Here is a 21497-nt window from a genome sequence, read left to right on the forward strand (position 1 = left end):
TTGTCATTCCACCATCCTGACTGGAAAACAGCATCGTGTCAAGCCCTGTGATGCACTGTTCCTTCCTCTCCTTTCCCCCAGCTCCTCCCTGCTCTTAGAGACTTTCTCTCCTGCTGTTGCTGCATTCTCTAATGATATCCCACTGTTCTTACTTCTCTCACCTCCCCTGTCCTCCAGCTCTGGCACTGGCTAAATAAGAAGGTAATAAACATGTGGGTGTGGTTTTCACTACTGGATTTTATACCCCGCCCCACCCCTCAGCATCTCCTTTCTCATTCTGTGTTTCTGTCCACATGTCAAACTAAATTTGTTTTTAAAATTCTAACTATAAGCTATGGAAGGTCGTGAAATATGAATTCTGCCATAAAGTTATTTTCTGAAACTTCCACAAACTCTTAGATATGAATGGGCCCCTTTGTTCAAGTATTCAAGAAGTTATGTCTCATAGCACTTCTGTCCATAGAATTGATTTTTTTTGCCTTTCCTCATTTATGGGGTGACTCTGGTCTCTTTCTCTTTTTTTCTTCGAGTCTTGCTCTGTAGTCTAGCCTGGCTTCTATCCTCCTGCCTCAGTCTCCCGAGCGCTAGCATTGTGGACATCTCCCACCAAACCCAGCTGTAGGTTCCTTTGGTTTGTGAAACACATTAAGCTATGGTTATGGTAGAGGAAGAAAACTATATTTTTCTATAAATGGCACAGGAACTTTTAAAAACTGACAAATATGTAAAACACTTGTTGAATTTGTCTTTTTTTTTTTTTTTAACAAATTGTCAAAGCTTGGGCTTTTATTTTGATAAATCACAACTTGGGGATTCAGCTTGCATGTCTCAATAATAGTCCATCATGGAGAAATACTGCTTCCTGGTTTGCTCCTCCTGGCTTGCTCAGCTTGCTTATTTATACAACTCAGGACCACCTGCCCATGGGTGGCACCGCCCACAGTGGGCTGGGCCCTCCTACATCAATTATAAATTAAGAAAATGCTCCATAGGCTTCCCCATAAACCAGTCTGGGTGGGGCATTTTCTTAATTGAGGTTCCCTCTTCTCAAATGATTCTAGCTTGTGTCAAGGTGACAAAAATTGTGAATCCAGTATCCCAGAAAGAGATTTTCCTCTCCTTCCTGCCTGCCTGCCCGCCCGCCTCCCTCCCTCCCTCCCTCCCTCCCTCCCTCCCTCCCTCCCNNCCCTCTTTCCCTCCCTCCTTCCTTCCTTTCCTCTTTTTCTTTCTTTCTTTTTTTTTTTTTTATATTTAAGAATCCTGTAGCCATGGCCTCTAACATCTAGCTTTGTGTTTCATTAGTCCTGAAGTTGTCTGTTGGAACTGCTCTCTATGCTTTGGTATGGCACTGTGGTAGGCACATTTCATACAAATTCCTAGTGCTGGCCTACTTATGAGGAATGCTGTGCCTCTGACATTTAGTCATGGCAGAGCAGTGTTTGACTAGCTTTCAATCCTTAGGACCAGTTTGCAAGAGGTGGCATCATTTATGTACTTTCTGTTTAAACACAAGACTTAGTTAGGTTCAGTAAAAATACTGTAATAGACCTTAAAGATGGGGAATTACACCAAAGTCACGTCTTTTCGCTTTTTGTTTACTTACTCATATTTATTAACTTATTCAGTATTTGTTTTTGTGGTGCTGTGGGTCAAATTCAAACCTTGAGCATGGCAAGCTGTCATACACTACTAGAGCCAAATATCTGGACTTTTAAATATGGAGATTAGAATTTGCTTCCCCAACCCCATTGAAGTGGAGAAATGGGGAGACTTGACAATACCTAAAGTTTTTAAACTGGATTGCAAGTAAGCGATGTGTAAAATATATTATATACTTCATTCTATAGCTACATGGTTGTCTATTCCCTCATTTCCTATAAGCTTAGGTTGTGTCAGGAGGTGAGTATAATCCTATCTGTCTGTCTGTCTGTCTGTCTATCTATCTATCTATCTATCTATCTATCTATCTATCTATATCTAGATATCTAGTTAGAATATATAGAGAGAGTATAACACACATTTTATTATTTTATTATTGATCTTTAATCAAAATAAAGTGATTATGTATGTTTCCCTAGTTGGTGTGTATTGAAATGAATTTTCCTCAAGATAAGGTAGAAAGAAGAATTAAATTCATTGTTTTATTTGATCGACCCTCAATGGACTAAATGAGTTAGAAACCCAATTATAAACCTAATATATAGCTGAAAAACATAGTTAGTTTTAAGATTCCTAAGGGAGCAAGTAACTGCTGTCTTTCATTTTGTGTAGTGTGTTCAAAGCATCGGTGTGTAGTTGGGATGCAGTCCACATGTCTGTGTGTGTTCTACAGAAAGGCACAAGGATATTTGTTTTTGTTTTTATTATTTTCTTCTGTTTTTCGAGACAGGGTTTCTCTGTGTAACAGTCTTGGCTGTCCTGGAATTTTCTCTATGGACCAGGCTGGCCTCAAACTTACAGAGATCCACCTTTCTTTGCCTCCTGAGTGCTGGGATTAAAGGCATGTGCTACCATGCTTATGATATTTCTTAACTTGATAAAGCCAGTTGTGTTAGAAGTTTTAGAGTAGGACTAGTGTAAGTAAGTTTTTAAAATGCATCTTTCCATATCTGAAATATTTAGCACACCATTTTAAAATGGTTCCTCTTCTTTTAAAAACAAAACCTTAAAGGTTACTAATTGGTCATTGCCTAGAAGACTGGAGCAATTCATAGAGACCATGTGTGTTCCACAGCCCAGCAGTAATGGGTCACAGTTTGTTTGGCTTTGTTCTCTGTGAGCATGGGGAAGATCAGCTCCTGGGAAAGAAAGCACCTAGCATTCGCATAGAGACTTAGTCTTCCTCTGTCTTTCTCTTTGCTCTTGTTCACTCATGCGCTCAGCAGTTGCTTCTTTTCCTCTGTCCTGATTGCTTGTTTGAAATGTGTATGAGTGTTTTACCCATTACATATGTACGTACATATGTATGTGTGTATTGCACTGTGTATACGTATGTATACATGTATGCCTGGTGCTCTGGGAGCCAGAAGAGAGCATCACATCCTCTGGAAGTGGAGTTGAAGACAGTTGAGCTGCCATGTTGGTGCTGGGAACTGAACAGGGTCCTCTGCAAAGAACCTTTCAGTGTGTGGCAGGTTGGAAAGAACAAGAGTCTCCAAAGTCTTAAGCAAGTACTTTGTACTAATTTCTGACAGAGTTGGAGCCATGAAGATGTACTCTAGCTTGAAACTATGAAGTCTGATTTTTGTAATTGGTGGGCGTATTTGTGGAATCCTGTGGTTTGTATGCTACTGATACCTGATAGGAGGTTAGGGCTCCGTGCTTTCTCAGTAGATTATTTTAATTTAAGAATGTGCTTTTAAGGGCGCTTCCGATACTACTTTCAGAAACTTTTTCATGGAAACAAATCTGGTAGTAACTCTGAATCACTTTGTGTTTCTTATACAACCTATACTTCTGGTTTCCTGGGTTTGGGGGCTGTAGAAAGGAATGAGGCAGCCCTTTCCTTGGGGAGCTGCCTCAGGAACTAGAGTCCAGCTACTTCCTTATAGCAAACGTCTCAGTTCATTGGTTTTAAAGCTTACCTGACCTTCCATACCTTAGAAACTTGTCCTTTGTTTTAATTTCTGCATTGTCTCTGATGCTTTGGTAGCATGCACTGAAGCTTAACTTGTGTTTGGAGCTGAGTGTCAACATCATAGATTAACGTTTTGTGTCTGAGTTCACTATGGCACTAAACGAAGGCGCTGTTCTTCATGGAAGACGTATGAAGGGTTCAGCTTTTGAAGAAATAAATGTAGAAGTTGCGGTGGTTTTTTAAAAAAGAAAATGTTGCTCACTGTGTAGAGAGCATAGTTTCAATTTAAATTAGGAAAAACAGCAGTATTACAGCTCATGTTTGGGGTGAAGGCTGCAGCGTGGCACATTAGCAGTACTGGTCTAATCAAGTCTGACTTTGAATTTTAAATGGTGGCTTTGCATGGTAGGAAGTGTACAAGTCTGTCATTGCATATTCTGTACACAAAACGTGTTAAAGATGTAAAAGGTGAAGAAGTTCTAGCGAAGATAGAATATCAAATAACATTTTAAGAAGAACATAATTTTAATTATTAGTCAAAGAACAGCTACTATATTGAATTAGAATTGTGTCATAAAACTTATGCTTTCAATAGAATAAAAACTTCTAGTGGAATAGCAGGACTTTAAAAAGCATTTTATTGTGAAATATCTAAAATCTAAAAGTCCTGGGGCTGGCAATATGGTTCAGCAGGTAAAGCCATCTTCCACCAAGTGTAGTGACCCGAGTTCAGTCTGTAAAAGCCACACGATGGAAGGAGAGAACCTGTTGTTAAACATTGTCCTCCTGTTGCCATACTCACTCCCTGACACCTGTGTGCACATCCTCAGTAAATAAAAAATCTAAAAGCCTTCATAGCACATTCATTTACAAAAACAAAACAAATTAAAACCCAAAAAAACTATTCATCTACTGTCCATCTCATTAGAACTGCATCTACCTCCCAAAACCTGGTACCTGGGAACCATTACTCTGAATTTGCTATTTATTATTGCCTTAACATTACATGCATCAGCAATCACTGTATTTATCACTCTGATGCAATGAAAGCAAAATGCATTTAGAATTAATTGCTCTCTGTCTTGTCTCCTATTTAAGAGATGGCCATCACAAGGAGCACGTGCTTTCTCTAAAGCCACTTGTGTTGGTTAAGTGATAAAACAGCTTCATGAGACAAGACTGTCATCATTTGGTTTAGAATGTATTCACCAGGTCTCACAATTAGAGATTGAACTGTGGATGTAGCACAGTGAGAATTCAGGGGTGCATGTAGATAATGTTCTGGTTGACTGCCTTCTCAAAGCTATGACAATGAACTTGCCACATAACAGCACCAATTAATGCTATTAGTTAATTTTCTAAAGTTAATCTGCTTATAGCTTTTACTGCTTTAATCATTATGGTTTAGTTTGCTTTGCAATGCTGAATATCTGGTATTTGTGATATTTAGTATATATAAGTGTTTATTAAATGGTACTTTGAAGATAAGTAATTTTTCTTTTTCATTTCCATGCAGATGATCATCTGGTTGGAGAAGATGTTAGATAAAATTATTAGCATTTTCATCATATTCTTGCTAGTAATAGGAACCCTTCTTTTAGCCCTTCTCCTGACTGCAAAGGTAAAGTACACCACCTGGCTACCTTGTTGTAACAAAGGCTTTGTTTCTAGAGTTGCATATGTAGAAGAAGCTAGCAGAAGCGAATGGAAAATGTTATTTGACTTGTCAGAAGTACCTCTACTCACTAAAGTATTTCCATTTTATTCATTAATAACTTTGCTGCGGGTCTGCCTAGTATGATTTTCTTCTAAAACTCCTTTGCACACATTTTATTTAGTCATCAAACCTTCAGAAAAAAGAATCCTGAAAATAATTCTTCCCATCCTCTTGGCCGCCTTAAACATAGGTGGTTTCTGAACTAGTATCATGATCCTAAGCTAGTTAGTGCAGTGTTCCCTCCTTCCTTCTCTCCTGGGGTTCTGGGTGCCTTCTGCCGGCACTGCAGACACCAGCCTCCAACTCCTGCCTCGGTCTTCTGAGTGCCTCCATGTACAGCTGTGCTGCTGCACCTGCCTTCAGGATCTCTGCCTCAGCTCTGCCCCTGGTCTTCCTGTGGAGCACTTAAGTCTGCTGCAGGTCCACGCGCCTGTTTTTGTCCTTGCTGCCTGTACTTTTGTTGTCTATTTTGAAATGCTATCATCTGGCCATGGCATGGCCATTATTGTCCTTAAGTCACACCCATAGGAGACCCTCAGAAGGCTGAGGCCATTTAACTTCCCTTATGGGGAGGAGGGAGGTCTCACTAGGAACACATGGCAGCTCACATAGGGTCTTTATGTTTTTGCTTTTTAGATTCTTCCAGCTTACGTTGTGTTTCCTATTTCCGATTGTTTCCTTTCTCATGGAGAAAGGCATCCCCAGAACACAGCTGCATTTTATCTTCACAATGCTGTGCTGTGCTGTGCTGAGGGCAGTTTCTCCCACTCTTTCAGTGAATTTTTATCTTTATTATCTGAATCTACTTGACTCCACTTCCAGATTTTGGTGTTCTGTTTTCAGAAGATTGTGAAGCGTACCTGAAATCATGGGTATCTAACAGTCCACACAGACTCGTTAGTAACTGTCACCAGTAGATGATCTAATGGCAGCAGTTTGCTGAAGTATTGCATTGTGCTTGCTGTGGGCTGTCTCCACCCAGAAATTCTCTTCTTCAGTCAGGCCCATTGTGGTTTATTTACTTTTGCCCCCGACAGCCCACTCTGCTAACTTCCGTCTCTTCCGGCATGTGTGCTGCTCCTGTCTGCTCTTTAGGCAGCAGTCACGTGTTGTCATTTCATGTACATGTATAGACAAGAGCCCTTCCTGTGTTTTTGTCATGTTTTCGCTGCAGTCCTCTAGTGCTAGGCAGAGAGATCTTTCCTCTGTTGGCTGTTTCACTTTCTGTCCTTTTGTTCTCTGTTTCTTCCCATCTCAATCCTGCCCATCTGTCAAGTTCTTTTCTTTCTTTATTCTGTGCTGCAGGGAGTTTTTGCTTCCCTCAGCTTCATTCATGGATATTGAACCATTTCTTTCTTGTCTATGATTTAACTGGACTGAACTTTTAAGGGAGGTTTATTAGATATATGGCTTATCTTCTTTTGATAAAAGTCTATTGTTTTCTGGAATACCAAGATAGTATTCACTCGAGTGTCTAACAGGTACCTCAAATGCCACATCAGAAGCTGTTTTTCTCATAGCCTTTCTGTTCCAGTAAGTAACAACTCCATTCTTCTAACTCACTGAAGAGCTGCAGGGTCAGTCTTCAGTGTACTTTCAGTTTTGAGCACACATCTACTGTGTCAGAAAATCCTTTTGGTTTTGCCCTTGGCACTATATCCTCGGGACAACAGTAGACTGAAACTGTTTTGTGATCTCCTCTCTACCAAAAACAAGAATAAAACAGTATCAAGTTCTTATCAATGCCACTTAAAGCCATTGGCAAAATGAACGACCAGGTAATTCCTCGAGTTGTGTTGACTTGGAACTATTCTGCTGCAAAACTTTGCGGCTTTTTCGGAAGGAGTTGTTCTCTGCATGTCTGGTGCATCCTCATTCGTCTGCTTTGTTCTTGCTGCCTGTGTTCTTGGTGTCTGTTCTGGAATGTCATCCTTCAGGCATGGCATGGCCATTACTGTTCTGAAATCAGAACAACTACCAGGCTTACAATGCAGCTGTCCAAAGGTGCGGGGACTCTTCTCCCTGAGAATATTTAAGATGTTAGTGACTGAGTCGGGGGTGTGACTTTTCCCTTTGGTGCTAAAGTTACCTGTATAGTCGCCCATTCTCTTGTAGGTAACACCTCACCTACATGTCCATGAGCAATTCGAATTAAACTTGCAGGTTAACTGAGCTAGGCTTGAGTGGAGTACTTTCTTCTGTTTGTTGTCAGTGTTCTGTCTGGAGTGTTTCAGTGTTTGCTCACATCTCTCCAGAAAATGATGCCAGTTGTAGCTGTGAAATTATGGTGAAGTCTAGCTAGAGGTGACCAGAGCTCAAAGGGGCAAGCAAACATGCTGGTAGCATGCAGCTGGCATGTAAGAGCTGGGAAGAGGAAGGCAAAAAAGTTCAAACAACTATTAGAAGAAAAAATGATTGAAAACATCTCGTGATAGATACAGAGCAACTTGTTCAAAAGATTTCAACAAACCTCAGAATGAACAGACACAGTCATCCTAGTGAAGCTGTTCAAAGCCAGAGATAAAAAGAAACTCTTGAAGGAAGTAGCCACATCACACACCAGGGAACAAAACAATTGCTAAAAAGTTTTCTTACTGAGAAGTCATACCAAAAAACAAAGTGATGGAGTTAAAGGTGTAGAACAATAAGCCTGACAACCAAGAATTTTTTGTTTAGTGAAACTGTTCTTTAAAGGTTAAGGAGCTGAAGAATGGCCGTGTTGCCTAGCACGTGGTCAGTGTGCCCAAGACACTGGCTTCAGTTCCCACCTGATTCTCTTCCCTTTCATAAAAAATAAAGGCAAAAGAGAACCATTTCCAGATAAATTCAACAGAGAATCCATTGGTGGCAGATGTGAACTGTAAGGAAAGCTACAGTGTAAGGAGCACAGCTGTCACCAGCCGGAGCCTCAGGGAGACCTCATCTCTAAGACAGACACAGAGTGAAAGATGACTTCCGAAGAGAAGGACAGCATAGATCCCTTGGTTCCGTAGGCGGGAGTAGGAAAATACACGGGCATATGGAAAAGTTTCTTGTTTTTCTGTGTTCTTTTAGTTTGTTTAAAGACTGTAACAATGTAAAGAAAACCTGTGGGACATTGTTCTAGACCTTTTGCTATAAAGATGAGCTATTCGTGTATGTTATGTGTAGTGGTATACCACAGCACGAAGAAAGGGCTGGGGAAATGGAGCTGAGTTGATGAGCAGTTACTTCAAGTGGGTGTAAGTCAGTATTAGCTTGAAGTAAGTTATATTGATTAAAGATTTAGGTTTTAGATCTGTTAAATAGAAACTACAACTCCTAAAAAGTCTATAGTTTAGGTGAACTAAAGTGGCAAAGAAAACTTGGTGTATCCTATCTTTATCCCCCTCATTTTGTTAGTTATTGGGCAAGTATCTTAGTCGTCATTCTATTGCTGTGAAGACAGAACAGGATCAAAGCAACTCTTTCAGAGGAAAGCACTTAATTGGGGCTTGATTACAGTTTCAGAGGATTAGTCCTTTTTCATCATGGCGGGGAGCATGGCAGCATGCGGGCAGACATGGTGCTGGGTAGCTGAGAGCTACATCCTATTCCACAGGTAGCAGGAAGACAGCCTAAATCTGGTGTAGGTTTTTAAAACCCCAAAGCCCACACACAGTGACACACTTCTAACAAGGCCACACCTAATCCTTCCAAGTAGTTCTCTCCCTGATGACTGAGCATTTGAACGTATGAACCTATGGGGCCATTGTTATTCAAACCATCACAACAAGGCAAGTTCAGTTTTTGTTCCCAATGGCTTTTCTATATGCAGAACTACACAGACGATAGCGGTGGTTTTCTTATCTGTGTATCTTGCCATGCACAGTTACTGTATAGTTCACAGTTTTGGTATTGCATATGAAAACACATAAGCATGCACATAATCTGTACTTATGTATATACGTGTGAATAGATGCTTTGTTTATTATGTCTATGAGTTTAGTATTTGAGGTTTTTTTTTTTAAGGCAGATTGTTGAGCTTCTTGAAAACAGGGAAGGTATATATGCATATCTTTCAGTGTATATCATAGGACATTATGTATAACAACTTGTAAGTACCACGTCTAAATTCATAAAACCAAGATATATAATTATTTCATCTTATCAGAGTAGATAAAGATATTTTAAATCAGGTTTATTACTTACTGATTTTTTTTCTCTTTTTACTTATATTACAGGTACATCAAGAAAGTGTACATATGATTGAAGTCACAAGCAATCTGATTAATGAAACTCTAGCAAATCACCCAGAGTGGGCAAAGTAAGACTACTGTTTTGAAAAAGGATACCCTTGGGTGACCTAGTTTCAGTGTCTGGATGCGCAGAACAGTGTTCATTGATGTAGCTACACTGGAAAAGAAGAGATACGGTTTGCCAAAGCTTTGATAAACTAGAATAGTGTAGGGAGTCGGTTTAAGAGTAGGCTTACATAGGCTTAAGATTAGGAACAGTTTCTCCTGTTACTCTGAAGGTCAGACAGACCTAACTGACCTAACACTCAGACACTCTTTCCTCAAACTCCCAAATAACAAAATTGCAGGCACATATCCCCATGCCTGACATTTTCTGTTTATTTTTTTTCTCCTTATGAAAAAACGTTTTCTAGACATCTTAACTTTTGTGGCTATTAGCAGCAATCAGCTTCTCGGTATGATCATCTTATACATACACATCCATGAAGCTGCTAAGAATTGAAGCTGTTAACTGTAATAGTGCGCTGATTCTTTTCCATGAGCCAGCTTGGTAGCACGCATCATATTTGAGCCTTAGAAAAATAAGCACATAGATACTATTGCTTTGGTCTTTCCGTGTGAATTATGGATAATTGGAGCCAGAGCTATTAAACTTGTGGATACCAGTATCTAGTATATGGAAACCTTGCAGTTCTTAGTGTGGCTGGAGCTTTGTGAAGAGACTCCATATCAAAATATCAGTGGATAAAAGATGGAAAAATATTAGTTTACCCTCTTACTTTCTGGATTCTTCCTTAGTTTTACACTTCCTTAGACTTGTGGGTCTCAGACACCTGTAGGACTTCTTAGGGTACACAATTTTTTTCCAGTAGATCTGGGATTGGGCTCAGGCATTTTCCTCTCTAACAAGTTCCCAAGCAGGTTGGGTACTAGTTGTCCATGACCCACACTTTGAGAATCTTGTCAGATGTTGAATATCTCAGTGCTCTAGATTCATGTCCCCTGTTTGACTAGGCAGGTGTCTTAGTTAGGGTTTCTGTTGCTATGAAGAGACACCATGACCATGGCAACTCTTATAAAGAGGCTTATAGCCACATCCTAATGCAAAATATACATTCAGTTCAACTTTAAAAGTCCCCAAGTCTCAAACTTGTTTCAAAGTCCAGTCTCTTCTGAGACACATGGGAATCTCTTTAACTGTAATCCTCTTGTAAAAATCAAAATCAGAAACGTGTTATACATGCGCCCAGCATATAATGACACAGGGTATACATTACCATTCGACAAGGTAAGGAAGTGAGGACATCATCAGGCCTAGGTATCAGATGTTCTCTGTGTTAGTGATGGATCAATAATTTGTTATTGGTAGCTTTAGTTCAAAGCATTGTTAGAAAATATACCCAAAATGGGCTTTTTCCATTTTCTCTTTCTGTCTTTTCTATCAGTTGGCTTCCTGAAGCTCAAGTGGTCCAAAGAGCCCTTAATTCTGCAGCTAACAATGTATATCAGTATGGACGGGAATGGATAACCCACAAGGTAGGAGTGAACCTTCCTCGTTCCTTTCTGTGAGCAGGAATTTTACAGAGCAACTTCTTCCTTTGATAGAGGATATGCAAAGATTCTCTTTGGAGCAATTTCCATTTTTGAAATGCATTGCATCTACAGGTGGACAAGAACCATAAAGTAGAATGAAACTCTTAGGATATCACACTGAACAGTGCTTGTGGCCTAAAAAGTCTTGAAGTTGACTGTTTACTTTCTTTCTTTCAAGATAGATCTGATTTATTTGTGCTTTAGGATGGGATAATCACAGAACTCGAGTGATTAAATAAGACTTTGTGGAGGAAAAAAGAACTGGTGCAAACATGTTGAATCCTGTATCTGCTGCTTACTGTGCTTGGCAGTTTCTAGGTTCATTTAGCATTCTAAGCTTCCTGTAGTAGTACTTTGAGCTAGTTTACCTGCCTTCCTGATGAGAAAACAGGCTGGGCAGGCTCAGCAGATCCTCACAGCCTCACTGGTGACTGACTCTAAATCCTTGTTTCTTTCTGTCGGTTTGTGTGTCTGGCTGGAACTAGAGTAAGTGCTTTTAGGTGGTACTTGAAATAAACCCAGAAGGAAAGCTTAGTTGTTTTAAGAAAATAAAACTACAAACTAATGCTTGTCTTTTAAAATAGTTTTTGGGACTAGAGAGATTGTTCTTGAAGTGTAAGCATGAGGACCTGAGTTTGATTCCCCTGCACCCATGTAAATAAACCCCAATCCACACCTTTAATCCTGGTATTCTGGAAGCAGAAGCAGGTGTATCTCTGCGTTGGAGGCCAGCCTAGACTACGAATAAGAGAGACCCAGTCTCCAAAACAAAAGAACAAAAGAAGAAACCAGTGTACACACACGTGGCAGTGAGCTGTGTAATCTCAGTGCTGGAAGATAGAGGCAGGAGGATCTCTGGCCTTACTGACAAGCCTGTTTAGTTTAAACTGGTGACTCCAGGTTTATTGAGACTCTCTAAAAGGAGAGTGACTGAGGGGGATGCCTGGTATCCACCTTTGGTTTCCATACCTATGTGTGCATTTGTTCTTATCCCTGCCCACTACATACACATACAAAAATAAAATAGTCTTTGAAAAAAAATTTTTTTTTTTGCCTATGCTAAGGATTAAACCAAATGTTCTGCACATGCTAGACAAATGATATCCTACTGATGTTTTCTTGGATCTGTTAACATGGTTCTAATAAGGAAATAGGATGAAATTCTACAGTGTCTGTAAGCTGTACTGTTCCGTTCAAGTTCACAGACGCATGTCCTTCCAGTCCTGGCCTGTCTCAGCTAACTCATAAAGATTTGTGCTTGTGTGTAAGGTCCTAAGTTTTCTGTAAGAGTTGTACAGTAACCCTTAATCATACAAGAGTAATGCAAGATGTAAACATTACAGATGAGCTGTAGGCTTGCAGGGAAAAGGTTTTCCTCTGGGTAGGTAAGGTCAAATAGGTCATTAAGCATTTGCATTGTTCCCTTATACCCTGCGACCTAAAAGGAGGAGAAGTGGGAGGATGAGAAAGAAGATGGAGAATTCATTAGAGCACGGAGGCATCTTTTAGAAAATATTATAATATGACTAAAGATTTTTAAGATTTAGGACAAATAAAGACTCAGCATGTATGTATCAATCATACTGAATTGTTACTTAAAATATTAATCAGATTATACCTGTTTTTTTTCCTAGCTTCACAAAATTCTAGGAGATAAGGTGAACAATACAGCTGTGATTGAGAAGCAAGTTCTAGAACTGTGGGACAGACTGTATCACTCTTGGTTTGTGAAGGTGAGTTCTTTTAGCGAAGAGTTTCCACAGTAACTAATAACATCGTTTTGCTGTATAGACTAATTGAAAATGGAATTTTATTAAATTTGGAATATCCTTTACTTTAACTTTCCGGCAGTGAGAACTTAAGCCTTTGTCAGCTTCCATTGGTGGTTAGTCTCTCTGGGGTATAAGCCTTCCATCTTTTGCTCATAACATAACTCCTCCTCTGCAGTATCTCGGGACAGGGCAGGTGTAATGCAAGCCACATCTGTTTATGTACTTCTGGTGATGGGGATTGAACCCGGGGTCTTATGTGTTAATAAGCACAAGATCTGCCACTTAGCTGCACCCCAAGCTTCTGCAAGCCACATGTGTGACACTAATCTGTCTAGTAACTGCATTAAATAACTAAACACAGACAAGAATATTAAATGACTAAAAAGAGATGAGAATTTTAATAATATATTTCATTTAATTCAGTGTTCCCACTGCCATTTCAGTATATACCTAATAAAAACAAATTCGATATTTTATATGCCTAAAACAGCTAAGTCTTTGAACTCTATAGTGTGCACTTTACACCAGCAGCACAGCTCAGATTTAGTGTGAGCCACATTTTGGTAGCTCTGTGTGGCTAGTGGCTCCTGTTAGGGGCAGGTGAATTCTAGACAGTGGAAGCCTTTTTCTTTGAGGAGACAGAAATGGATCTAAACTTTAGAGCTCATTTCCAGCCAGCTTTAGGTACTCTTTCTTTAGGTTTATGGTAGAACAAGTACAGCTACCACTAAGCTTAGCAATGACTTGGGAAGCAGTTCTGTGTATGCCAGGTCTGGTGGGCTGCTCAGGGCAGTGTTCTAGGAATAGTGGGGCAGAAGTACTGTTTTTCACAAGAAGAACGTGTGAGAGGAGGGTAGCTAGGTTCCAGCTTCTTGCTTAGTGATGTGTTTCGCAGTGAGTCTTGCCCTGAGAGGAGAGGAGGGACGAGTATCACCTTGGTGGCGAAGACTGAGTGTTAAAGCTAATAGTGGTGTACGAGATGAAGTATTTTCTCTTTGATTCTATCGGAGGAGCTAAGCAATTAGGAAGATCTTACTAGTTTCCTGTGGTCACTCTGGAGCTTCTTAGCATGTAGCTTTTCTTGTCCCCCTACTTGAGCCCCATTGTTGTTGGAGTGCTGGATTCTTGAGCACAGATCTGTACATGGGAGAGTGGCGGGTTCTCTTTCATGCTCTTACAATGTGAGAGTCGCATTCAAGGTGGGAACACGAAATATTGAGAGCTTGCTTCTCGTTCTTAACCTCATTTTGTTTATTCATTTTCCTTTCAAGTTCAGTGTTTCCTGCCTGTGTAAATTTCTTTCAGACAGAGAGACAGACAAATTTGACGACCCCCCCCCATGTTTGATTCTCTGAAATAGTCTCTTCTCTCTCCGCTTTACCTTGTGTAGATGATTGAGAAAGGAGAAAAAGATGAAGGTAGGAAACTAAGAAAAGGTGGAGGTGCAAAAGGAAATGAAGAAGATATATGTGAACTCTTTGGGTGCTGTGCACACGGAGGAGTATTGTAAGTTCAAAACCAGGAGGGAACCATGTATATCATGCTAGACACAGTAGCTAGAATGTGAATGCAGAAATCCTGCACTCCCAGTCTTTTGGTGAACCCTTACTTAATAGCTTAAATTTGTAAGGATTTTCTTAGGTGAGTACTTGCTGAAGTGTGTATAAGCAGGTATCAAACAAAAGAGACATTAATCTTTTGGATGCATTAAGATCTGGCATGTCACTGGCTTTGTTCCACAGAACGTGACACACTCTGGAAGGCACAAAGGGCACAAGATGCATGTTAATCGTCAGAACAGCTGGCTGGGAGACATTCTGGACTGGCAAGACATTGCCTCCTTCGTTCATGAGAACATTGAAACATTTCTTTCGGTAAGACATAGTAGTTATTGTTGAACTGAACTTGGGAAGAAAAGCTGTAATTCTGACTTTTCTTGTATCAGTCTGCTCTGTCTGGAATGCTGAGAAATGTACAGGCTTTGAGAACTTTAAACTGGGAAGCCACCCAGAAGCTGCAGTCCTCAAGTCTGGCTCCCCAGGCCTGGTGAGAATACCAAAGAGATGCTGAATTGGGGAGCACATGAACTTGGGGTCTTAGATGGGTGTCCTCGTCCCCCAGGATCACCAGAATGTTCTTATAGCTGGACCATTAGAAATAGACCTGTGTTTTTCTGGTTGGTAAAGCCCTTGACATCTAAAACTAGGGGTCCAGTTCCATTAGCGGGATTGACTGTGTCTTAGGGTTTCTATTGCTGTGAAGCCATACCATGATCACAGCAACTCCTATAAAGGAAACATTTACTTGGGGTGGCTTACAGTTCAGAGACTTAGTCCATTATCGTCATCACAGGAAGCTTGGCAGTGTGCAGGCAGACATGGTGCTGGAGAAGGAGTTGAGAGTTCTACATCTTGAATTACAGGCAGCAGAATGAACACTGTGTGCCACACTTGAGCATATAAAACCTCAAAGCCCACTTCCACAGTGACACACTTCTTTCAAAAAGGCCACACCTATTCCAACAAAGCCGCATCTCCTAATAGTGCCGAGCCTTATGGGCCAAGCATTCAAATACATGACTCTGTGGGGGTTGTTCCTGTTCAGACCATCACAGACTGTCAAGGCTTAGACTGTTGGCTTCCCAGCTCTCACCGTGCTTCATCCATCTTGCACCCTTACACATTGCTGAGTGCTGATTACCTCCCTTCTTTTCCCAGAGCCGATTTTGTCGGGTATCTTGGCATGTGACTTTTCACAGAGAAGATTTTTCTTGTGAATATATGTGTGACTTCATCAAATTAAAATGAGTTGAGGCCACAGTACTAAGTTTTAAGGAATTTCAGCTGAGCGAAGCAATCTGACATAGCTGGAGGCAGGACCTCCTGTGTTTCCACACGCTGGACCCGGGACTACTGCCTGCTGCAGGGCAGTCTTCTCTGGTGTTTTCCTCTGGATTGCTAGACTGATGTTTATGTTGCTCTTTCTTGTTTTGCCATTTTAGATATTATCTTTTGGCTTCCAAATATGGAAGATGAAGGTAACGATGTGTCTTTCTTACAAACCCTTCAGTCTTTCTGACACTTGTCTTGGGTTTCTCACAGCTCACTCAGCCACCTCCCTGCGCTCACCGCTGCCTTTTCTCTCACTTGCCTGAGGTGCTTCACAATCTGGAGTGAAATCTGAAAAATTGACGTCTTTAGTTTTTATGTTTTAATTAATAATTTACTCAATTAAGTAATGGGGACTTACTATGTTCCCCACACTGTCCCTCAACTCATGGCTTCAAGCAGACCTCCTGCCTTAGTCTCCAAAGTTCTTCAAATTTTAGGCACTTGACAGCGTGCCCAGCTATTCTGTTTTGATAACCCCTTCCCTCTGCTTCTACTAGCCCAGTGGTTCTCAAAGGATTTAGTACTGGACTTCAAAGTGCATATTTATTTATTAAATAATTTTCATTATAACATGAAGAATACTTTAGTGTGTTACAAATACTATTTTCTGGGTCTGAGGAAATGTCTTAGTTAAGGTGTTTGCTGTCCAAGCATGAGGACATGACTTCCAATCCTCCACACCCACGGAAGTGCGTCAGAGGTGGAAGCACACTTCTTTAACTTCAGTGCTGGCTGGAGGTGGAGTGGGATGCCGGGGCGGGCAGATCCTGGACTGTGCTGGACAGCCAGTCTGTGTGAGTCCGTGCACTCAGGTGCAGTAAGAGACCCCATCTCAAAACAAGGAAGTAGAGTGATTAAGGAGGACACCTGCTGTTGGCCTCTGGCTTCCATTTTCATGCGTACATAAGCACACGTGTCCTACACACAAATGTACACACATACACAATGCTATTATCCAAGGTGAAAAATATTAGGAAGTTACCTATAGAAAACTGTCTGTAGAAGAGTTACTTAAGGCCTCTTAGCTTGCACAAACCAATTTTATGTCTGGAGTTCATCTTTGCTCTATATTTAGTCTATTGGAATATGCTAATTTTGGCCAATTCATGGAAAAAACATCCATTCTCACACAGTAGGGCAGAGGGAAACTCACCAGCGAGATCGTGAGCTGAACACCCCACTCCCCCTTGCTTTGGAAGGTCTTGTACAGATAGATGAGAAAAAGCAGCTTTTCCAGCTTGTAGTTGTGGACAGTCTTTCCAGATACTATCCAGAATCAGCACAGGCTGTTTTTAAAAGGTCTATGCAGCTTGAACTGTGAAGCTGGTAGTAATCTTTTTATATTCTGGCTTATCAAAGTCCATTGGCCAATTTCGGTTAAAGATGTTTCTTTTACCCTTGTATGATTTGGTACTATACATTGGTTATTCAGGATATTGGTTTGTTCATAACTGTATACTTTCAAAATACTGAAAGTTTATTGAACAATATTATAAATCACATTCTTGAGGTATACCCACCTCTCTCTCCAGAACGAAAGAGCTTTTAAAAATAGCCTATTCAAATTCCTAAAAGTATGAATTTATTTTTTAAAAGGGGGAGTTCAGATGTTGTGTTCAGCGGAAGCTCTCACTGTTGCTCTTTATTGCTGCTGCATTTTGGAGGACGGGTCCACCTGGTAGCACGTCTTTTGCATGTCTCATAGACCTGCTGTCCAGTGAGAAGGCTGCCGTGCCCAGTCCCCACTCACTCACTCACAGCCGTGCCTTTTCTCAGAGCTGACCGTTTCCTCAGAGTCCATCTCTTCTGGCAGCTTTTACTTGGGTTCTGGGGATCCACTGAGCCGTCTCCCTGGGATCCCTAGTTTATGACAAGTGCCACCCAGATGTTTTATAAATATTTTCCAATTTATTATCCTCGAGTTCCTGGGGAGCTGATGAAATTGCTCTTGTCCTAGTAACAGATTCAGTGACAGTAAAGCGGTTAACATTGCATCCAGTTTTTCTTTTCTCTGCCTCAGGGGCCAGCAAGTTGGGTAGCATGCTGTGATCTTCCAGAACAGGTTTCCACCTCAGGAAAGCTCTGGGTCTCATTTCACACTTTTCTATCTTTGTTTTATCCTTTGCTTTGTTTGGTTTTGTTTTGATTTTTTTGAAGCATGGTCTCCTTTGTAGCCCTTGCTGGCTTCTTGATCAAAGAGATCTGTCCACCTATGCCTCTAGAGTGCTAGGATCAAAGGTTTACTCTACACACGTTCCTCAGTTCCCCCTAGAGTGTTTCAGAACACATGGAGGTTCCTCTACATTCAGATCCTCCTAGGTCATTGTTTTCACCCTTATTTGGTACTTGAGTATATTTTACTGTTTTCAGTTGTGGTGCTCAGTCTTTCTGAATGAATGGAATTTTAAAAGTATATTTATTTTTAGTGTATGTGTGAGTGTTTTCCCTGCCTGTATGTATGCAGTGTCTGTGGAAGTCAGGAGAAGACATCAGATCCTTTGGAACCGGAGTTACAGATGGTTATGAGCCACCATGTGGGTGCTTTGAACCGAATCTGGGTCAATGGTGTTTTTTTTTTTTTGTTTGATTTGTTGTTTGTTTGGTTTTAGACAGTGTTTCTCTGTGTAAGAGCTCTGGCTGTCCTAGAACTCACTTTGTAGACCAGATTGGCCTAGAACTTAGAGATCTGCCTACTTCTGCCTCTCAAGTGCTGGCATTAAAGGTGTGTGCTACCACTGCCCTGCTTGCAGTGGTCTTAATCACTGAGCCATTTCTCCATGTCCTCCAACTAGATTTTAAATTCTTTATCACTACTTTAGAATATGACCTCATGTTGTATTGTCAACTAAACTAATGAAAAGAGGCATATTACAGCTTGCCTTTATTGCTTTTGTGCTTAAAAGAACAATGGCAGAGCTGAGATGGTATATTGAGGCCTCCTGGTGCAATTCTCTTCCTAGAAGATGAACCGGAGAAGGTCAGTGGAGCTCATGTAGCCCATATCTCTGGGCTTCTAGACTGACAGGGAAATAACTGCATTTTTGCAGGAGAGAGGTTGTTCAGGTAGGATTTCTATTGCTATGAAGTGACACCATGGCCACAGCAACTCTTTTTTTTTTTTTAAAAAAATACATTTATATGAAATCTTTTATTTTTTTAAATTTATTTGTTTTATGTGCATTGGTGTTTTTGCTTACATGTATGTGTGAGGGTGTCAGATCTTGGAGTTACAGACAGTTGTGAGCTGCCATGTGTGTGCTGGGAATTTGATCCAGGTTCTCTGGAAGAACACTCAGTGCTCTTAACCACTAGTAATCTCTCCAGTCTCCGACCATGGCAACTCTTATAAAAGAAAACATTTCATTGGAACTGCCTTACAATTTCAAAGGTTTAGTCCATTATCATCATGGCAGGACATGGTGCAGACAGAGATGGTGCTGGAGAAGTAGCTGGGAGTTCTACATCTTGATCCATAGGCAACAGGAGGTGAGCTGTGTATCATACTGAGCGTAGCTTGAGCAAAGGAGACCTCAAAGCCCACCCTCATAATGACACACTTTCTCCAACAAGGGCATACCCTCTTTACCAAAGCCACACCTTCTAATAGTGCCACTTCCGGTGGGGGCCATTTTCTTTCAAACCACCACAGAGATATTCTCTTATTTTGACCCCTGCATCCCTACAGTATTCTGTTTTTCTGCTTCTTGGGTTCCATAGCAGGTGAGCTCAGAAGTACCTGAGAAGCCATATAAGAGGCCAAGGTTGATTGGATGACAGTGGAGGGAGGCAGCAAAGCAGGAGGCTGCTGAGCCAGGCTCCGTGTTAATTCTAATTGCCTTCTGTGACCAAGTTGCTTAACTGCTTGTGAGTCTCCTCTGGGCTTACACTTCATGGCCAGGAACTCGGTTCTAGGCATCTTTTTGGTTATGTTGCCCGTTGATTAAATTCATGCTGGCCCTGGCTCATGTTTGCCATTTTTGAGTTGGGATGCACTTTTGCTTCTACAAATCTGTTGCATTTTTCTGAGTTTGTGGGCTTTCTTACTGATCCTGCCTTTACTGATACCCTCCTTTCCAACCCTGATGATTAAACTAAAATTCTCCTTTGATGATTGAGTTAACACCCCAGAACTGTCCTCTCTGGCTTTAGTTGATCCCCTTTCAAATAAAAAGGTTACTGGGTTGTTGGTGGAGACTGCCGTTCTACAATTGCTATATTCATTTAATTTTTTAAAAATTACAGGAGGATGTTTTCTATTTCTATGACTCAGAAACTATGTAAATTTTTTTGATTAAAAATTCCAGAGTGACTGAGGCTCCCAAAAGAATGCTTGCCAAATTACAAATACAGACATTGTTTCTTAGAATCAGTGGCTTTGTTCATTCATTCTTTATCCCACAAAGTCAAACAGTTAATCGTGCATATTTTTGTAGGCATAACGAAGCATTTTCAAGATTTTTTTGTAAGGAGTTTTTGTAAATGAAGCCTGTCTGTTGAATTCTCTTATGAAGACTCAGCTGAGGCTTGCAAGACATTCTGAGAACAACAGACTGTCTTTTATAAATGGTGTATGGAGGTGGGAGAGGAATGGACAGGCCTCACATGGACTGCAGGCCTCCCATGGATTGCATGCCATACCTTGAGCATGTGGCAGGTCCAGAGCTGCTCTCTTCAAAAGGCACCAAAGTGGAATGCAGGTATCAGGGTTTCCTTCCTGGCTGCAGCAAGCCTCTGTGATTGAGTTCATGTCCGTACAGTTGAGATAAAGCCCTCCGCATTGCTGCCCTCACAGCGCTGAGCATCCAGCACTTGAACAGAACATGTCCTCTTGACCATTTTGTTTCCATGTTTTTATCAGTCGGAAGAACCCACTTGGGAAGAATACAACAGACATTATAAGGGGTTTTAGTTGATGAAGGGGCAAGAAACGGAAACATGGAGGTGTGATGGGAGAGCGACAATCACCCTTCAGCCATATTTTACATCTAACCCATGCACCACCCTCTTGACTACGGGTTCTCGGGAGTTTGTAGGGACTTGGTGAACTGAGTCATCTCCATCTGTCCCAGGAAATGCTCTGCCATTGATCCTGTGTGTTCATTATTTCCATTGCGATTTCAAGTCATTGGAATAATACATTATATTTATAGTTCAATCTGAGTTGGCAGTGATAAGGGTAGAGAATAGACAGCTAGTTTAATGAGTGACCTGCACTTATAACCCTCCAAAATAAACAGAACCATGGAGAGTGTGCTCACATATTCATTCTTCTGTAGACATGCATATGTGTTCTGTGTCTTACCGTTAAAAATTGTAAAATGTATAAAAATTCTGTGTTTTAAAAACAGAGTAAGAGAAGCTGGGCATGGTGGTACACACCTTTAATCCAGCACTCATGAGGCAGAGGCAAGTGAATCTCTCTGAGTTCGAGGTCAGCATGGTCTGCAAAGCAAGTTCCAAGGACTGTTAAACAGAGAAATTCTGCCTTGAAAAACCAAACCAAAACAAACAGACAAAACCCAGCATAATAGAAAAAAATAAAATGAAATGTCTCTGATAGTTGCTTTAGTACTTAAAGTATTATTTGGAGTGGATTCACTTAACTACTTAGCCATTTTCCTTACTATTGAACGTAGATGTTTCTGGGTGCCTTTTCTCTACCTTTGAGGTAAGTATCAGTTTCCTGCCTCTTCCATTAGGACTAATAAGGGAGACAGTGCACCAATAGCA

General features: G+C 40.8%; 1 protein-coding gene across 2 annotated transcripts in view; it reads left to right on the top strand.

Moving 5' to 3' along the window:
* Window positions 1–21497, top strand: part of Tmem245 (transmembrane protein 245) — a 75162-nt gene that overhangs the window by 28302 nt on the left and 25363 nt on the right. Inside the window, exons 7-12 of one of the 2 annotated variants that reach the window (XM_050164913.1) lie at window positions 5094–5198; window positions 9497–9579; window positions 10957–11047; window positions 12739–12837; window positions 14619–14750; window positions 15878–15913. In XM_050164913.1, the coding sequence (XP_050020870.1) occupies window positions 5094–5198; window positions 9497–9579; window positions 10957–11047; window positions 12739–12837; window positions 14619–14750; window positions 15878–15913 (546 nt within the window). The remainder of the gene's footprint in view (window positions 1–5093; window positions 5199–9496; window positions 9580–10956; window positions 11048–12738; window positions 12838–14618; window positions 14751–15877; window positions 15914–21497) is intronic. The other variant, XM_050164923.1, reaches the window with a different exon arrangement.

Source organism: Alexandromys fortis, unplaced genomic scaffold (assembly GCF_014885135.2).
Source record: "Alexandromys fortis isolate MF-2015 unplaced genomic scaffold, M_Fortis_MF-2015_v1.1 scaffold_18, whole genome shotgun sequence".
Classification (NCBI taxonomy): domain Eukaryota; kingdom Metazoa; phylum Chordata; class Mammalia; order Rodentia; family Cricetidae; genus Alexandromys; species Alexandromys fortis.